The 16,376-nt window shown below is 44.4% G+C and overlaps 1 protein-coding gene across 1 annotated transcript in view; it reads left to right on the top strand.

Moving 5' to 3' along the window:
* Positions 1-16,376, top strand: part of LOC309330769 (maestro heat-like repeat-containing protein family member 7) — a 36,442-nt gene that overhangs the window by 8,165 nt on the left and 11,901 nt on the right. Inside the window, exons 5-6 of the mRNA XM_081842623.1 lie at positions 6,896-6,991; positions 7,745-7,849. Coding sequence (XP_081698749.1) covers positions 6,896-6,991; positions 7,745-7,849 — 201 coding nt within the window. The remainder of the gene's footprint in view (positions 1-6,895; positions 6,992-7,744; positions 7,850-16,376) is intronic.

Genomic DNA, 16,376 nt, shown 5'->3' with positions numbered 1-16,376 from the left:
CAATGCCTTTCTTGGCAGCCCTCAGCAAGCTTGGAGGCACCCCTACACACCTGTAGGCCTTGCACTGCCTTCCCAAAGCTGGGTAAGGAGGTGCTGGGCTTGGGGAAGGAGGCAGGTGTGATCTGTCAGGGTCCTAGGGTCCTCAGTTAGCTCTTTCCCACCTTTGGCAAGAAGGTGGGAAGGCTCTAGGTCCCGCCAGAGCCTCGTGCCTCCTTCCCAAAACCCAGCGCCTCACCTGCCTACCTTTGGGAAGGCAGCATGCGGGCCGGGGCGTGTGTGTCAAATTTTGGCCTTGCTCCCCTCTCCCACACGACAAGTCAGTGTGCGGCCCACAGGTTCTGTGCTGAACTACTCTTGTGGCCCACTTGGTATGAGAAACTGGAGCACCCTGGTTTAGATGGTGCATATTCCTGCTCTGGCGCCTTTGGGTGAGCGGTGGATTACAAATACTTCCAGGGAATAAATGATGCATTTTAATGTAGTTGAGTATTTAATGAAGCCAAGAACTGTATCACAAGATTTGAAAATGTCAGAATGCAAGGCATCCTTGCGTTGCAAGCTGCACGAGTCTGGGAGGTGTGGTCTGGTCAGTTCACATCAGAATCCACAGAAATATCGTTCTTCAAACCACCCCTATTATTATCCGGGATGAAAGGATCTCTTCAAATTGGTTCTCTAAGTGTCTCATTTCTCCATTCTTAAATTTGGTTCCCCACATTTCACAGGAATCTGCTTACAGAATCACATTTATCCTCCATCCCTCATGATCAGCTTAGCTTAATGGTTGCCATCAATTTCATTTTAATTGATTTTATTTAATTTTTATAATGAAATGTTTTTAGAATGTTGTACTATTTAATTGTTGTTAGCCGCCCTGAGCCCAGCTTTGGCTGGGGAGGGCGGGATATAAATAAAATTTATTATTATTATTATCACTAATTGCAATCAAGAAAATGACATGTTTGACGTGCCTCATTCTCCCTAGGGAATTTCTGAGGCTATCGGTGTGGCTTCAAGCACCCATATTTCACAGGTGCTGATGGCAGTGCGGGACTTCGGCCACGCAGCCATTGCAAGGAATACTGAGACATCTGAGGTAAGGGTGTGAAGTGAGGAAGGAGCGTAGCAAGAGTGTAGGTCAGCCATCCCCAGCCTGGTGCCCCTTCCCCATCCGTGTGTTTTGAATTGGAACTCCCATCAGCCCCTGACAGCATGGCCAATGGTTAGACGAAGATCCTGGCGGATTGGATCCTTAGCGGCTCTTTACATCCACACCAAAGCATGTTGGAAAAGAACGAATCCTGCCCCATTTCCAAACATGCTCTTTTTCAAGGGATGGGATCCTTACCATTCCAAAAAGGCAATTGGATCTGCTCTCAGTATGGAAGCCAGACAGCTTCCTCTGTGGGTATGTCTCAGTCATCCTTCTGAAGTGGGCTCCAGCAGTCCTGTCTCTGTGGCTCCAGATCCTAGATCTGATCTGATCCCTTGGCTCAGTCAGTCAGTCAAACAAACAGATTCGTTAGAAACCATTGGTCACCCCCCAAAGTACACTGACCCCTGTTTTTAGGTTGGTTGTCAGATGGTTGGTTGGCATTTCTTCAATAGTGGAAGCTAATGGGGACCCCCAAGGGTCATCTAGTCCAACCCCCTCCAATGCAGGAATCTTAAGCATCCCTGGGAGATGGCCATCCAACCTCCAACGAAGGAGAGTCCACAACCTCCCAAGGGAGAGTGTTCTGCTGTCAGAAAGCTTTGAATGAAGAACCTCTTAGAGTTTGGAAGAGGGGACACCTCTCCAACTGAGGGGAGGGAGCAGAACCCAAGAGAGAAGGCAGGCGGCAGGCTGGGAGAGGCAGAGAGAAAGAGGGGAGAGGTTTCAGCTGCACCCCCTGCCCAATTTGCTCTCGTGCAAGGGTTCTTCTGCCTTACGGGAGTGCCTGCTGGCCCCATTCAACTATGTTCTAGAGTAGACCCACTGAATTTAATGAAGATGACGAGGCCCATTCATTTCGACAGGTCTACTTGAAGCAAAGCATAGTTGAGTGTCGCTCTCTGTGTTCACCTCCATATATTTGTCAATTAAGCGAATTATTACAAAGGCATGTGAGGAGAATCAGAACTTACAGGGTTAAACAGTTCTGTGTGACGTCTCACATTCTGAGGCGTGGTTATGTTCACATACGGGAATCTTTCTTTGTGTGTGAGTTTCCTTTCATTTTTGGCTGAGAGGCGAAAGGATGTCTGCTCTTTCGCCGGGCTGATTTATGATGTTTTTCTACTCATTAAAAGACTGTTGGAGTTTAGCAAGAAGCCTGCATTCAGTCTGATTTATTATCCACACACAAGGCAACAGTTTCTGCCGCTGCAAAACTCTGCTAAGGACTATGCTAAGAGAGCTAAGGGAGCTCAAGTTTTCTATCGGCACAGACGTCCATCGGCGCAGCAGAAGTGTACTGGGCGCCATCTTATCTCACAAGGCATAGTAACTGCGTGCGGATCTAACAGTTCCATAACCTGAGGGGGCCTTGGGGTCATGTGCCCCCGACTCTCCAATTCTCCAACCCAGCTGGAAGGAGATCAGATCCTTTTCCTTCCACTTTCAGTTAACTTCCCTCAAGCTTCCCTCAAGGGAGCAGGAGCCGATGAGTCCAAGGCTCATTCACACAATAATAAACCATAGTTTATCACAGAGGTAACCAAAATGGTGCCCTTCAGATGCTACAGACTGCAACTCCCATCCCTCCTGACCTCTGGCCATGCTGGCTGAGGCTGATGGGAGCTAGAGGCCAACCTATGTTGATGCCCTCTGGTTTATTGTTACATCTGAACGCAGCCCTGAACTCTCTTGTGCTCTGCCATCCAAGAGAAATGAAACCCAGGAGTGTGGTACCTCTGGATTTTTGCTGTGAGTTGGTAAATGACCAAGGAAATTTCCCAACCCTCACTATGGAGAAGATGAGCAGATCCACCTGGTTCATTTTAATTTTTAAAAAGCAGCTCCCATGGAAAAGAGCACCAGTGGTCAGTCTACCCTACACTGTCTTGCACTTTCTCCCTGGTTGACTGACCGAACCCAAAGAGAACACCTTCATGGTTCCTCATCATCCTGGGGGAAAAGTGACCAGTGGGGTGTCACAGGGTTCTGTCCTGGCCCGTTGTTGTTCCACTTTTTTAAAAATAAAAGACTTGGATGAAGGAATTGAGGGGATGCTCATCAAATTTGCAGATGACACCAAACTGGGAAGGGTAGCCAATGCCACAGAAGACAGAATCGGGATTCAAGATAACCTTAACAGATTGGAGAACTGGGCCCAAACTAACAAAATGAAATTCAATAGGGTCAAATGTCAGGCTCTATATTTAGGCAGGAAGAACCCGATGCACATATATAGGGTGGGGGAGCCCTGGCTTGCCAGCAGTTTGAGTTTCCTGGAGGAAAAAAAATACAAAATTTGTAAGTCTGCACAACAAGTTGTTGTTGCTTAGTCGTTTAGTCGTGTCCGACTCTTCGTGACCCCCTGGACCAGAGCACGCCAGGCACTCCTGTCTTCCACTGCCTCCCGCAGCTTGGTCAAACTCATGCTGGTAGCTTCAAGAACGCTGTCCAGCCATCTCGTCCTCTGTTGTCCCCTTCTCCTTGTGCCCTCCACCTTTCGCACAACAACTTACTGACTACTAATATTTTCCCAGCTGCTAAAAGGTCCCAACTAAATGGTGATTTGTCTCCAATTGCACTTAAGGTTCCCAAACTCACTTTCCCCATCCTTTCCCTCCAGAATACCAGCGAGACGAATGCCAGTATCACCGTCATCCTTTGCTGTGGTCAAATGGCATCCGGGGCACGGCAGGATGACCTCCCCCTTTTTATAGACCTCATCACAGAGGAGCTCCTCTTCCAATTCCAGAACAGCAGGAAGGTATGGCTCTGATTATCACACGGACTCCTGTTGTTTGTTCTCTCAGCTATACCATACTTTTCCGTGTATAAGACGAGGGTTTTTTTTATTATTATTAAAAAATGATGTTTAAAAATGAGGGTCATCTTATACACAGAGAGTGCATTGGGGGGACGTGGGTTTGGTTGCCGCTGCAAGCCGGAGATAGTCAACAGCTATTGTGTGCGTTATTGGTGGCTGCAGCAAGGGGTGGTGTTGATTGGCTGTCGCTGCGGAAATTGGGAAGGCGATTGGCGGTTTCTGCCGGCGAGGGACAGACAATAGGTGGGTTTTGCGACATGTGTGAGTGGCAGCATAGGTTCAGCGGGTGAGCAATTTTTGGAATCCCCTCCCCCAAATAGCTGAACAACTGTGGGTAATCCTACCCCCGAAAAGCTCAGCAACTCTGGGCAATCCTTCCCCCATTTTCTTAATTTGGAGTCCCCCAAAATAGGGGGTGTCTTATACTCGAAAAAATATGGTATATTCTGCCTTTCTCCTGTCATACGTCTCCAGGAGGTGTGCAACCATTTCCCCCGTGGTCACCATCCAGGCACTGAGCAGACCTCCTGAGCTCCATCAAGGTCCTTGCACCACATGCCTTCAGACTGTGCCCTAGGGCAGGGTTTTTGGCTTCATCCACCGAAGGGTTGTAGACTGGGGTGTATACTGGCTCCACACTTAGGACCAGATGGGGCATTACAGCGGTACCTTGGTTCTCAAACTTAATCCATTCTGAAACCAAAGCGTTCCAAACCAAGGCATGCTTTCCCATAGAAAGTAATGCAAAATGGATTAATCTGTTCCAGACTTTTTTTAAAGAAACCCTAAAACAGCAATTTAACATGAATTTAACTATCTAACAAGACCACTTCTGGGTTAGGGTTAATTTTTGGATTGGTATCTGAAGAAGTGTGCATGCACACGAAAGCTCATACCTAGAACTAACTTAGTTGGTCTTTAAGGTGCTACTGGAAGGAATTTTTTGTTTTTGGATTGGGTTAGTGTTAGGGTAAGGATTAGAATTAGGATTAGGGTCAGTGTGGCTTTATGTTTCCTTGTGATTTTGATTCAAACTCAATTTTATAAAATCCCTTCTCCTTTCAGAATGAGGCTTTGAAGAAGAGCTTTATGAAGGCAGCAACTCTAACAACCAAGGCGCTTGTGCAATCGAATGTGGGATATGTCACCTTCCCCCACAAAGACGAGCTCACCTTCTGCATCACAGTGAGTAAAAAGAAAAAGAAAAAAAGAGGGGGAATCTCCTGGGGTTTCTTTTCAGAGCGTTTTTTCTTAAAAATAGCTGTGTAGGTCTAGCTCTGGGTTGCATGTTCTGATCATCTGGCCCCAAACCATTTCTGGGTGGTCACGTTCTGCTCCAACTCAAGTTTCCAAACCCACTTGAAAGGCAGCCCTACATTGTGGCAACCTCAGTAGGATGTCACCAGTGCCTAAGTAAAAGAGGCTAGGTTCTCCCAGGAGGAGAGGGCTGTCAATGGCTCCCAGCCATGATTGCTATGTTCTACCTCCACAGAGGAAGGAAGCAATGTTTCTGAATATAGTTGCTGGAAGCCACAGGCGGGGAGAGGGCTCTTGGGCTCATGGTCTGCTCCCTGGTTTCTCACAGACGTCTGGTTGGCCACTGTGAGAATGCTGTGAGGATGCTGGACTAGATGGGCCCTTGGCCTGGTCCAGAAGGCTGATCTTATGCTGTTCTTATGCGGTAGAGCTCTGCCCAGGAGAAAAAGGGATCTTATTCCCAGATCCAGGAAGCCCACTCTCCTCCCCTAGGAGGACCCACTTGCCAATTGCAAAGAAGTTGTCAAGTGGGCTGGATAGAGAGCACAACTCAGGGCTTGGTGTGGTGGTGGCAGGGATGGCGCCTCCAGTTCCCTGACATGCTGTGTGCTTCCCCACCACAGGAGGTCATCAAAGAGGAGCCAATGGCATCACTCACCATCTTACAGCCCGCAATGGAAACGATCATTCGCATGACGTAAGTACGGCCAGACACAGTACATATTTCTTCACCAGGTTTATGGACTGCTGGGTGCTGATCCTTTCCTCTCCCCTTCTTTCTCTTTTCAGTGCCTTGAGACCACGCATGGACCCCCTGCTCCGGTCTCAGCTGCTACAAAAAACCACCAGGAAGGTCTTCCAATTGCCATCATTGCAGGTTACGAAGGTCAAAGCCGGGAGCTCCGTGCCGGCAACACAGAGCCAGGTGACTGGACCTTCTGCTTCTGGAGGAAAATGGGGTTGCCAGGTTAAAGGATTTGAGGGCAAAGAGTCTGAGCCGTGTAAGCTGCCAAGAATGCTGCCCGAGACACTTGACCCATCACAATGATGTAACAGCCAGAGACTTGGGGTGTATATTTTTGATTTTAATCCTGTTTCCATATTTATTGCATTTCACCTTTGGCTAGAATGCATCCACGAATGATTCCTGCATGCCTGCATTTTGTGACTCTCATGCCTCCCTCCTACGCTGCATTTAATTTTATTTGTTTGCTTGTTTGTTTATATGCTGCCCATCTGACTGGGTTACTCTAGCCACTCTGGGCGGCTTCCAACAAATTAAAACACAGCCAGACATCAAATATTTAAAACTTCCCTATGCAGGGCTGCCTTCAGATGTCTTCAGATGGAAGTATAATGATGTATCTCTCTGACATCTGATAGGAGGGTGTTCCACGGGGTGGGCCCCACCACCAAGAAGGCCCTCTGCCTTGGAACACCCCAAGGAAGTTGAGCCCAGTGTGGAGTCCTGTATCTTTATATCGCATGACCTGTAACCTTATATACATCAAGAAACGTTTGATGTTTATGACTCTTTGTGTGCCTTGCTTGAACCCCTGCATAAGCTTTGTTACGAATTTGGACTAGAAGGCTCCAGAGCATATGGGATTTCCATGGGGGTCTTCAGCTTCTAACTGCTTTTGCTTCTCTCCTTCCAGGACTGTTATCACGAAACTATCGACATCTGGCTCAACATGCTCACCAGCTTGCTGTCGGAGGCCCCCTCTCTGGAGACGCTGCAGAAGATATTAGTGGTAAGGGAGTCCCCAAGGTGTCAGAGCAGGGGGAAGCAGCAGCTCCCATGCCGGAGGACAGACCCTCTTGAAATGATTGCACGGGGGGCATCTGTGGCCAACTCGCTGGTTGTGGGTGCTGATGGTCAAGTGGGCCTCTGTTCTGCTAGCAATGCTTGTGCAAGGCACACAAGATATGTCCTCTGCTGATGGCCTGTGGGGAAGGGCCGTGGCTCGGGGCAGAGCATCTGTCTTGCATGCCCAAGGTCCCCGGTTCAGTCCTCAGCACTCCAGGTGGGGCTGTGAAAAGGCTCTCTGTCTGAAAGGCCAAAGGGCCAACTGCCAGTCCTCATTACCTGTGGATCAATGGCTGGGCTTGGTCTAAGGATGCTTCCTGCATTCCATTGCTATGGCTGTGGTGAGGTGTATGTTGTATTGTTGTAATTATCACACACACAAACACACCAATGACAGATTGCAGGGCAGTTCACAACATAAAAATACAAAATCAGAACAGAAAATGCATGATAAAGCAAAAGCAACCCAAGAGCCAATTAATATCTAATTCTACTAAGCTGCCTCGAGTCCCTGTCTGGGAAAAAGGTGGGCTATTATTATTATTATTATTAATAATAATAAACAAATTGCAGCAAACTTTCTCCTTTACAAAACAACCCCCTTTTGCAATTTGTCCCCTCTATGAAGCTTTGTGAATTTGCAAACCTGGATTAAGGGTTGTCCTTCCATGTGATGACGATGATTTCTCTCCCGCAGCACACAAATGGCTGGATTGACTCCACAAAAATCAGTGAGAGGCAAAGAGCAGTCAAGACCACCAACGTACTCCTGAAATATGTCTCCGAGCATTTGGACTTTGATGTGAGTGACCAAGGCTTAACGCTGCAATTTCAAATCGTATTGCGTTGGAAAGTTCAGGTGTGAACTAGATGAAAGCTGTATGGCATGGCCATTCCAGGGGAAGGTGCCAGCCAGTGCTATTTTTCTAGAAAAAGAGGTGCCAGGACTCACCATGAACTCACCACCCTTGTTCTCTTATAATGGCAATAGTGCCCACCTGAGAGGTGCCAGTGTTAGCTTTTTGCAGTATAGTAGCACTGCAGAGAGCTTGCTGGGGAGACAATGCATAAAAAGGGACTCAAAAATAACTTAAACAAGATTTTAATAACAAAAACAAAAACTCCTTATACACTAAATACACCAACAACAAACCAGACCCAACCACCAACCCATCCCCCAGGGTAATGGGAAAGCTAGGTGCTGCTCCTTATATACTACACCCAAATGCTGACACAGCTTAATCAATACAACTCAGCACCTGCTATGTTTCACAGCTGTAAAGCTGGGTCTCGTTATTTTGCTCTGGCCCCTTAAAGACATACACAACTGAGACCTGGGAGAGGAGACGGTGGAAGAAGATTGGAAGAAATTTAAGATTTACCTACAAAAATATTGTAAATTGTATGAATGTTAAGAAGGATGCTAGAGTATAAACAACTTGGCACCATTGAGTTCAAGGAAGGGAATTATGAAGATAAGATAAATTTAAGAAATGATAAAAATTTTGGAATATGTTGGTTATATCTAAACTTTTTAAGATTCGAATAAAATGATAGTTAAAATTAGAGGTATAACATTGAAAATTAGTTATGAAGACTAAAAACAAGGGGACAAATTTGCTGAATAAAATTATAACTAAGAACGCAGGAGCGGGAGATGTGAGGGAGTCCAAAGCAGTGAAAAGATCTATGTTAAGAGATGTGATATTGTATTGTTTTATTGGAATTGTGATTTACAAAAAATTGTTAATAAAATTTTTTTTTTTTTTAAAAAAAAGACATACACAACTGGTGGAACAATGATGAACCTTTACATTTAAAGAAACCATTCAACATTTCCCCTGCGGTTCATCATTGTGGAACAAAAACATAAAGCATATTTTGTACATGTCTTTCATGTGTAACCTTTGGAAGTGCTTTAGTAAAAATGTCTGCAATTTGATTGTCACCTGGAACATATTGAAATACAATCATTTCATCAGCAATTAGTTTCTTTACAAACTGTAAACGTAACCTTAAGACTCTAGTGTGCTGCGTATTGGTCTCTGAAAACAGGATAGCGAGTCCACTCTGGGAATCAAGGTAAACTCTTACTAGTAGTGTTACTTTCATCTGTAGGTCTGCAAATACTTGCAGATACCATTCCACATCACAAGTGGCCTGAACGCATGCACATAATTCACTCTCTGTTGTGGAGAGACAAATAATGGTTTGTGTCTGGGACTTCCATTCAAATGGACAACCTTTATAACAAAACACCATACCAGACACACCCCTGCAATTATTTTGTTCCACTGCATGAGATGCATCGCAGAAAATTTCAAAACCTTTGTCAATACATGATGTAAACTGCAACCTATAATGTTTGGTATGTTTAAAGTACATTAAAACTCTCTTAAGAGCAGAGAAACATTGCGTAGTGGGCTTTTCCACAAATTTTGCCAGAAAGTGAAAAGCATAAGTTATATCTGGTCTTGAGATTCTTTGAATGAAATTTAGCTTGCCTATAGCAGAACGATACAAAGTTTTGTTAGGAAATGGCTTATCTTCACCTGTAAAGGTGAAACCACATACCATAGGCGTTTCCTTCCCATTTGCATTTTCTTAAACCCATTTTGAATCAATAAGTCTCATTTCTGGGGTTTGTGGTACAAGAGACCAGGTGTTATGCTCTTTTAAAGAAGCTATCTCAGAGTTGATAGCTTTATACCAATTTACTTGGTGCTTAGGTAAATTCTGAACATCATCGTAGCTTTTTGGCTCAAAAACCGCCTTATTGGCATACACAGTATTTAAAAGTTCATCTGCAAAACGTTGTGGCTTCTGTCTCTTTCTATCTGAACGTCTCAGTCCGGAAGGAGAGTCAGACTCCTCAGACTTAATGGGACTAAGTAAACTACTAGTTTCAGGTTGTAAATCATCATTGTCAGACTGAAGAGGTGCCTGTAGGCTAAGATCACGGTCAGAAAACTCAAGAGAATCTAACCTCCCCTCGGGTGCCTGTGACTTTAAATCATCAAACAAATTATCAGATTCAACAGGCTTTTTGTCTTGTTCCATTAATTCAGAAGCACCATTTCCTGCTGCTGCTGCTGCTGCTGCTTCCTCTTCTTCCTCAGTATCATTTATACCGTTAGTATCTTGGAAAACAGCAACGCCATTCCAATTTACAGTTTGTATCATGCTTCTGGTAATATGAAATTTGCCAGTTGCTGGTATGTAAATTCTGTACGCCCCCTTCTGGTAGCCCATTAATTTTCTCAGAACACTACACTCACCCAATTTCTGCTTAGCGGGATAATGCATAATTACATCTGAATCCCAAATGCGTAGGTATTTCAGATTAGGGCGTTTTTTAAACAGCTTCTCATAGGGGGTGACATCTAAACCAGAATGATAACTGCAATTTCTAACGTAACAAAAGGCATTGAGCGCTTCAGCCCAAAAGACTTTGGGCAGATTAGCATCGTACAGATAAGTTTTAACCCCTGCCTGCAGGTCATGCTGCACAACTTCAACAAGCCCATTTTGCCAGGGACTTCAGGGGCAAGATAACTCGTGAGTAGGCCCCTGTGCCTCAGAAGAAAATTCCCCGCCCCGGTCAGAAAACAGATACTTAATTTGTTTGTTAAAATGCATTTTTTACCCAGTTGCAAAAAGCTCTGTATTTCTCAAATGCTTGGGACTTCTCAGCTATTGCATAAGTCCAACAATATCTACTATACTGGTCTATCAGGGTAAGCCAGTACTTAGAACCTCCTAATGATGGTGGGAGTGGCCCAACTAAATCACAATGTACATGCTCAAATGGCTCAGTTATTTTCCTATCTGAGCACCTACCCTTGCGTGCAACCTTAATCTTATTCTTGCAACAGGATAGACATTGCATAAAGAATTTACATGGTTTTAAGTTTAGGCCATTAACAATATTCTTTGTCTTAATCACATCAGCAAAATTCAGGTGTCCCAGAATTCTGTGTGCTTCATGGACACACCCGGAATGTGGCCTTACACTCCTCAACCCCTGGCTTGACTGTGCTGCTCTGCAATTTATAGGCGATTGGGAGTAGGTGTGAAAATACAGTCTATATAATCAGAGTCCCGGGCATACAATAGACATTTGTTCCCATTGAAAAACTCACACATTGACTTTAAGAAACGCACAGTTATGCCTTGACGAGCAAAACTTCTTACTGACAATAAATTGTCCACTGACGGGCAGTAAATGCAGTTCGCTATCGTAATGTTTAAAGAGTCAAGTTTAATAGTACCCCTGCCAAGCGACTGCAAGACTTGTGAATTGGCTAAATGTACATTACCAATTTCCTCTTCGAAAGAAATAAACAAGCTTCGATTGTTGCAAATGTGCTGAGATGCTCCTGAGTCCACAATAAAAAACTTCCACTTGGCACCTTTAATTCTTTTACGATCTGTAGTCTGAGCATGAAAAGCTCGCGGCTCGTTTCTGTCTTTACGGTACAATGTCGGCTGCTGGGCTGATGACTGTGACTGACGAACAGAAACAGACTTGGGAGTACTTTGCTTTCTTTTGGATCTGCAGTCCTTTGCAAAATGTCCCTGCTTATTGCAGAACCAACAACGCTTTGCAGCTTTAAATGCAGTCGTATCAACACAAGTTTGCATATGGCGTTCCTCATTGTTTCTGGAAATAGGAGTGCTTATGGCACAAGCCTCCCTTCTATCCAACTCGCCCATTAATCGTGCCGTTATTTTTTTTAAATAATTTTTTATTAAGATTTTAAAGGTTACAAAAAAATAAGAAAAAATACAGTCAAAAAAGAAAATAAGAATAAAAAAAATACATATATCAAAATACAGAAAAAAGAAAGATAAAAAACAAAGGTAAAAAGAAAAAAAAGAAAAAAAGCAAATCAAACCTTTAACTCGCTTAGTTGCAATCACTTATTTCCTTGACTTCCTCGTGCCTCCCATTTTTGTATTCTAGTTCTGTTAGATATTCTAGGAAATCCTTCCAACCTTGTTTTTATCCTAATAGTTTATCTTAACATACTATACTTCCCCTCTTTATATTTTAATTCATATAAATATTTCAACACATCCTTGATCTTAATTTTATCCTCATATCTTATCTTAATATACTGTAATTTTCCATTCTTTCCTTCACCAAGTTATCATCCACTTTAACTTTGTTTAATCTTATTTCCCATTAAAACTTATATATCTGTACTTATTCTTAAGACATTTCCCCTAAGGTCAAAGAAAAAATTCAATTCCGCGATTTTCCCATCTCTCATTTTAAAAAAAACAAATTTATATTATATATACTTTAGATTCCCAATTTTCTTTCACCAAATCCCCTCCCCGGTTTCAGCCCCTCAATAGTTCCATTAATCTCAGAAAACCATCAGCCCGGAGATCTTAAATCCGAGGCTCTTAAGTCTGTCCCCTCTGCCAGTCTTTTTGATAGTCTTTAATGTTGAAAATCAGATCTTGGGGAAGCCCCAACCCAACAGTCATCATATTACTTCCTGCCAAACTTCCATAGTTAAAAGTAGGGCCTATAAAGTATTCCAAATCTTGTTTCACACTCTTTTCAAATCCAAAGGCCCCCAAAGCTCCAATCTTCCAATCTCCACCTGGCTCGGATTTATATTCCAAAGGTCATTTGATCTCCACATAGGGTGATCTCTCCATCTTTCATCTTCCAGGCCAAACCAGGCTTCCATCTCCAAATATTTACTTCTCCTAGTTGTCATCATGTAGGGCCTCAAGTAGTAATCCACTATTGGCCTCTGTAGGGTTACGGCTCCCCCTTTCCTCACTTTGCTCACAACAAGATTCTCCTTTTCAAATTTTTCAATTTGTTCAGTTGAAAGAGGTTCCTGTGCTTGGTTCTTGTCCACTTCTTTGCCAAAACCTACTTTTGTTTCCAAGATTACCACGTTAGTAGCCATAACATTTATCTGGTCTTGCAGCTTTCCCAAGAGATAAAATGTCCTGTTCAGTTCACACTCGATTTCCTTCCTAACAGCCATACTTAAATAGTCCAAGGTCAAAAACTAGTTTCTCAAGGCTTTTATCTTTAGCTGCATCCTTACGACAATAACCCAAAGCTCCCTCTAGAGGGATTCAAATTCTTTTTCACTCCTTCCAGCACAGACCCAAAGGTCCCATACATTGAATTATAACAGTTCCTTTCTTCCTTTTAAACATAAAGTTGTAACAAAAACAGGCAGTAGAAACAAAGTCCTTCTTTTGTATCCTAACAGCTAACTTGACAGCTGTCAAATCACTGTCAACGGGCTCACACAGACCACTCCCGGGTCTGGGGATGTGGCACTTCAATTTCACGGATTTTAACCTTCTCCTGCAGGTTCCCCTGCTTTCAAAAAAGATATTGATGATAGTTTCAATCAATGGAATTTAGGTCCTTTACACAAAACTCTCCACGACCTTAGTTAACTGGTTCTTTGCTTCAGTTTATTTACAGAAAGGGGAGGCGGACTTCCTGTTTGGACCTTCCCTGATCGGTACCAATTATTTTTTTTTTAAAAAAAAACTTTAAATACTTTAGAATTCCAATTTCCGTTCTACTCACGGGTTGTTGTTTAAAATCCATTTGTCCACAAGAAAAAGTCAGCGCGCTCTGGCAACGGCTACGCGGCTTCACTCCGTAAAAATAGCGGTCGATTCAAAACACCGCGCTGCTCACCCCACGTCACTTCGGAACCCCCGAAAAGGGGTTTCCCTGTGGGTAGGGGAGCGCTCCTGGTGTCAACCAAATCCCACGTTCCCAGGCTTCATCCACCTGGGATTTCTAAAGGGTCTCCGCCTTCGCCGCGGCGGTACGACCCGAATTCCACGGAGCGGGTTCCTCTCAGTCAGAGGAATGCTGCCATTGTCGATGGCGCTAACCCGGAAGTCCACTAATCATGCCGTTACCCCTTCCACGGTTAATTGTGCTGGTGGAACGGCAGATATCTGGCTAGCTACACCATCAAAGTCCTCATTAAGGGAAGAAAGAATGATAAAAACATACTGAATATAAGGTATCTCCATGTCCCTTCGAATTAATTCGCAGTGTATTGCCTCCAGACGTCTCAAGTGTGCTGCCAAATCACTACCAGGCTGCAACTTGGTCTGGTACAGCTGCTTGAAAAACGTCAATGCAGACACTGACTCTTTTCTAATATGCACTGCTGCAAGACTGTCCCACATTTCTTTGGCAGTTTTCTTATTTCTTATATAGACTACTTGCTGGTCACTGACTGCCAAATTAATTATTGCCCTGGCTTTTGCATCTCCTTTCGACCAAGCATTAGTTACAGGGTCAGGAGGGTCATCAGTTACATAGGTCCATACTTCTCTAGAGGTCAAAAGCGCCTCCACCCGAAAAGACCATAAACTATAGTTCTCATCTGTTAGCTGTGGGAACACCAGAGCCTTCTCAGCTTCTGGAACCCGGTCAACCATTCTGGAACTCTTCCAGACCCACAGAAACTACACTAGCAGGAGAAGGAGTTTTCAAAGCTTTCTCAGAGTCCAAAATAAGGCAGTCATCCACTCAGCAGCTGGGCCCATAACCAAAGATGTTAGCTATTTGCAGTATAGTAGCACTGCAGAGAGCTTGCTGGGGAGACCATGCATTAAAAAAGGACTCAAAAATAACTTAAACAAGGTTTTAATAACAAAAACAAAAACACTAAATACATCAACAACAAACCAGACCCAACCACCAACCAATCCCCCAGGGTAATGGGAGAGCTAGGTGCTGCTCCTTATATACTACACCCAAATGCTGACACAGCCATTCAACATTCAACCATTCAACATTCAACCATTCAACAGCCAGAACTGAGTTCCAGTGAGTTCTGGCTGGGGAAAAAGCCCTGGGGCAAGCCTAGGGTGGGCCACCTAAGCACAGCTCTCTTGCCCTGTGCCCCTCTGCCACCTTTGCCGACTGAGAGCCAGTGTGGTGTAGTGGTTAAGAGTGGTAGTCTCCTAATCTGGGGAACCGGGTTCACGTCTCCGCTCCTCCACATGCAGCTGCTGGGTGACCTTGGGCCAGTCACACTTCTTTGAAGTCTCTCAGCCCCAGTCACCTCACAGAGTGTTTGTTGTGGGGGAGGAAGGGAAAGGAGAATGTTAGCCGCTTTGAGACTCCTTAAAGGGAGAGAAAGGCGGGATATCAAATCCAAACTCTTGGGGACTTTCGGGTTAGCGCCATCAGTAATGGCGGAATCCTTCTGACTAGGAGGATCTGCCTCGAGGAAATCGGGTCTGTACCGCTACGGCGAAGTGGAGACCCTTCAAAAATCACAGGCGGGAGAAGCCTGTGAGCGTGGGATTCGGCGGGCACCTTTTGGGCCCCCCCAATTCGCAGGGAATACCGATTACGGTTCCGGAGCAAAGCAGGGTGAGCGGCACGGTGCTGTGAATCAACTGCTTTTTCCTTGGAGCGAAGCCGCACAGCCGTTACCGGAGAGCGCTGACTTCTTCCTGTGACAATTCGACCTCAAAAGCAACTACCCATGAATAGGAAAAATTGGAAGTATAAAAGGACGAAAAAGACTTAATTTGGCACCGATGCGGGGAGGTTTAAACAGGAAGTCCGCCTTCCGCTTTTGTAAATAGATCAAAGCAAAGAGACTACAAGCTAAAGTTTTGGAAATCCGACTGGAAAGGATTAATTTCCTAACACAAAAAGTATCAACCCCCCCCCTAGGAAGCAGGGGAAGGAGGGGGGAGTTTTGGACTATATATACCTGCAAGAGAGAGGGAAAGAAGTTAAAATCCACCGCTCAAAACTTGGGAACGGGCTGCCAATAGACAAAGACTGTTGTGCTTTGAACTGCGTATTAACTGTGAATAGACGACTTGCTGACAGCTAGCTCAGCAAGAGAGATACATTGTGGTTAGTTGTCCTCTTCTGCTCTTAAAAAGGAGGGAAAGTAACTGGAAAGTAACAAAAAATTGGAAGTGTTTATTTTTTTTATTTGAGTTTAAAAGGTGTCATTTTGGACTATTGCAACTGTTTCCACCTAGAGGAAGTTTCTGAAATCGATACTAGGGGAATTTTCCACTTGCAAAGAGAAACTGTGTAGTGTTATGGCACATGGGAAAGAAAAAGTAGACTCGTCATTCCCAGACAAAACAACAAGGTCTGGGAAGATTTGGCAGTGAAGACCATCAGCCGTTGGTCTCCCTACCCCATCTGCGACTGTACCAACACAATCTAAGCCTAGTGGAATGTCATCAGAAGATGTTTTAGCGATTGCACTGGCCAAGATTAATGAATCTTTGGAGCAACTTAATAAGAGGGTCGAAGAGACAAATAAGACGGTTGA

This window comes from Podarcis erhardii (genome assembly GCF_964252035.2).
Source record: "Podarcis erhardii genome assembly, chromosome: 15".
Classification (NCBI taxonomy): Eukaryota; Metazoa; Chordata; class Lepidosauria; order Squamata; family Lacertidae; genus Podarcis; species Podarcis erhardii.
Note: the sequence above shows the minus strand (reverse complement) of the source record. Positions and strands in the feature narration are given on the sequence as shown.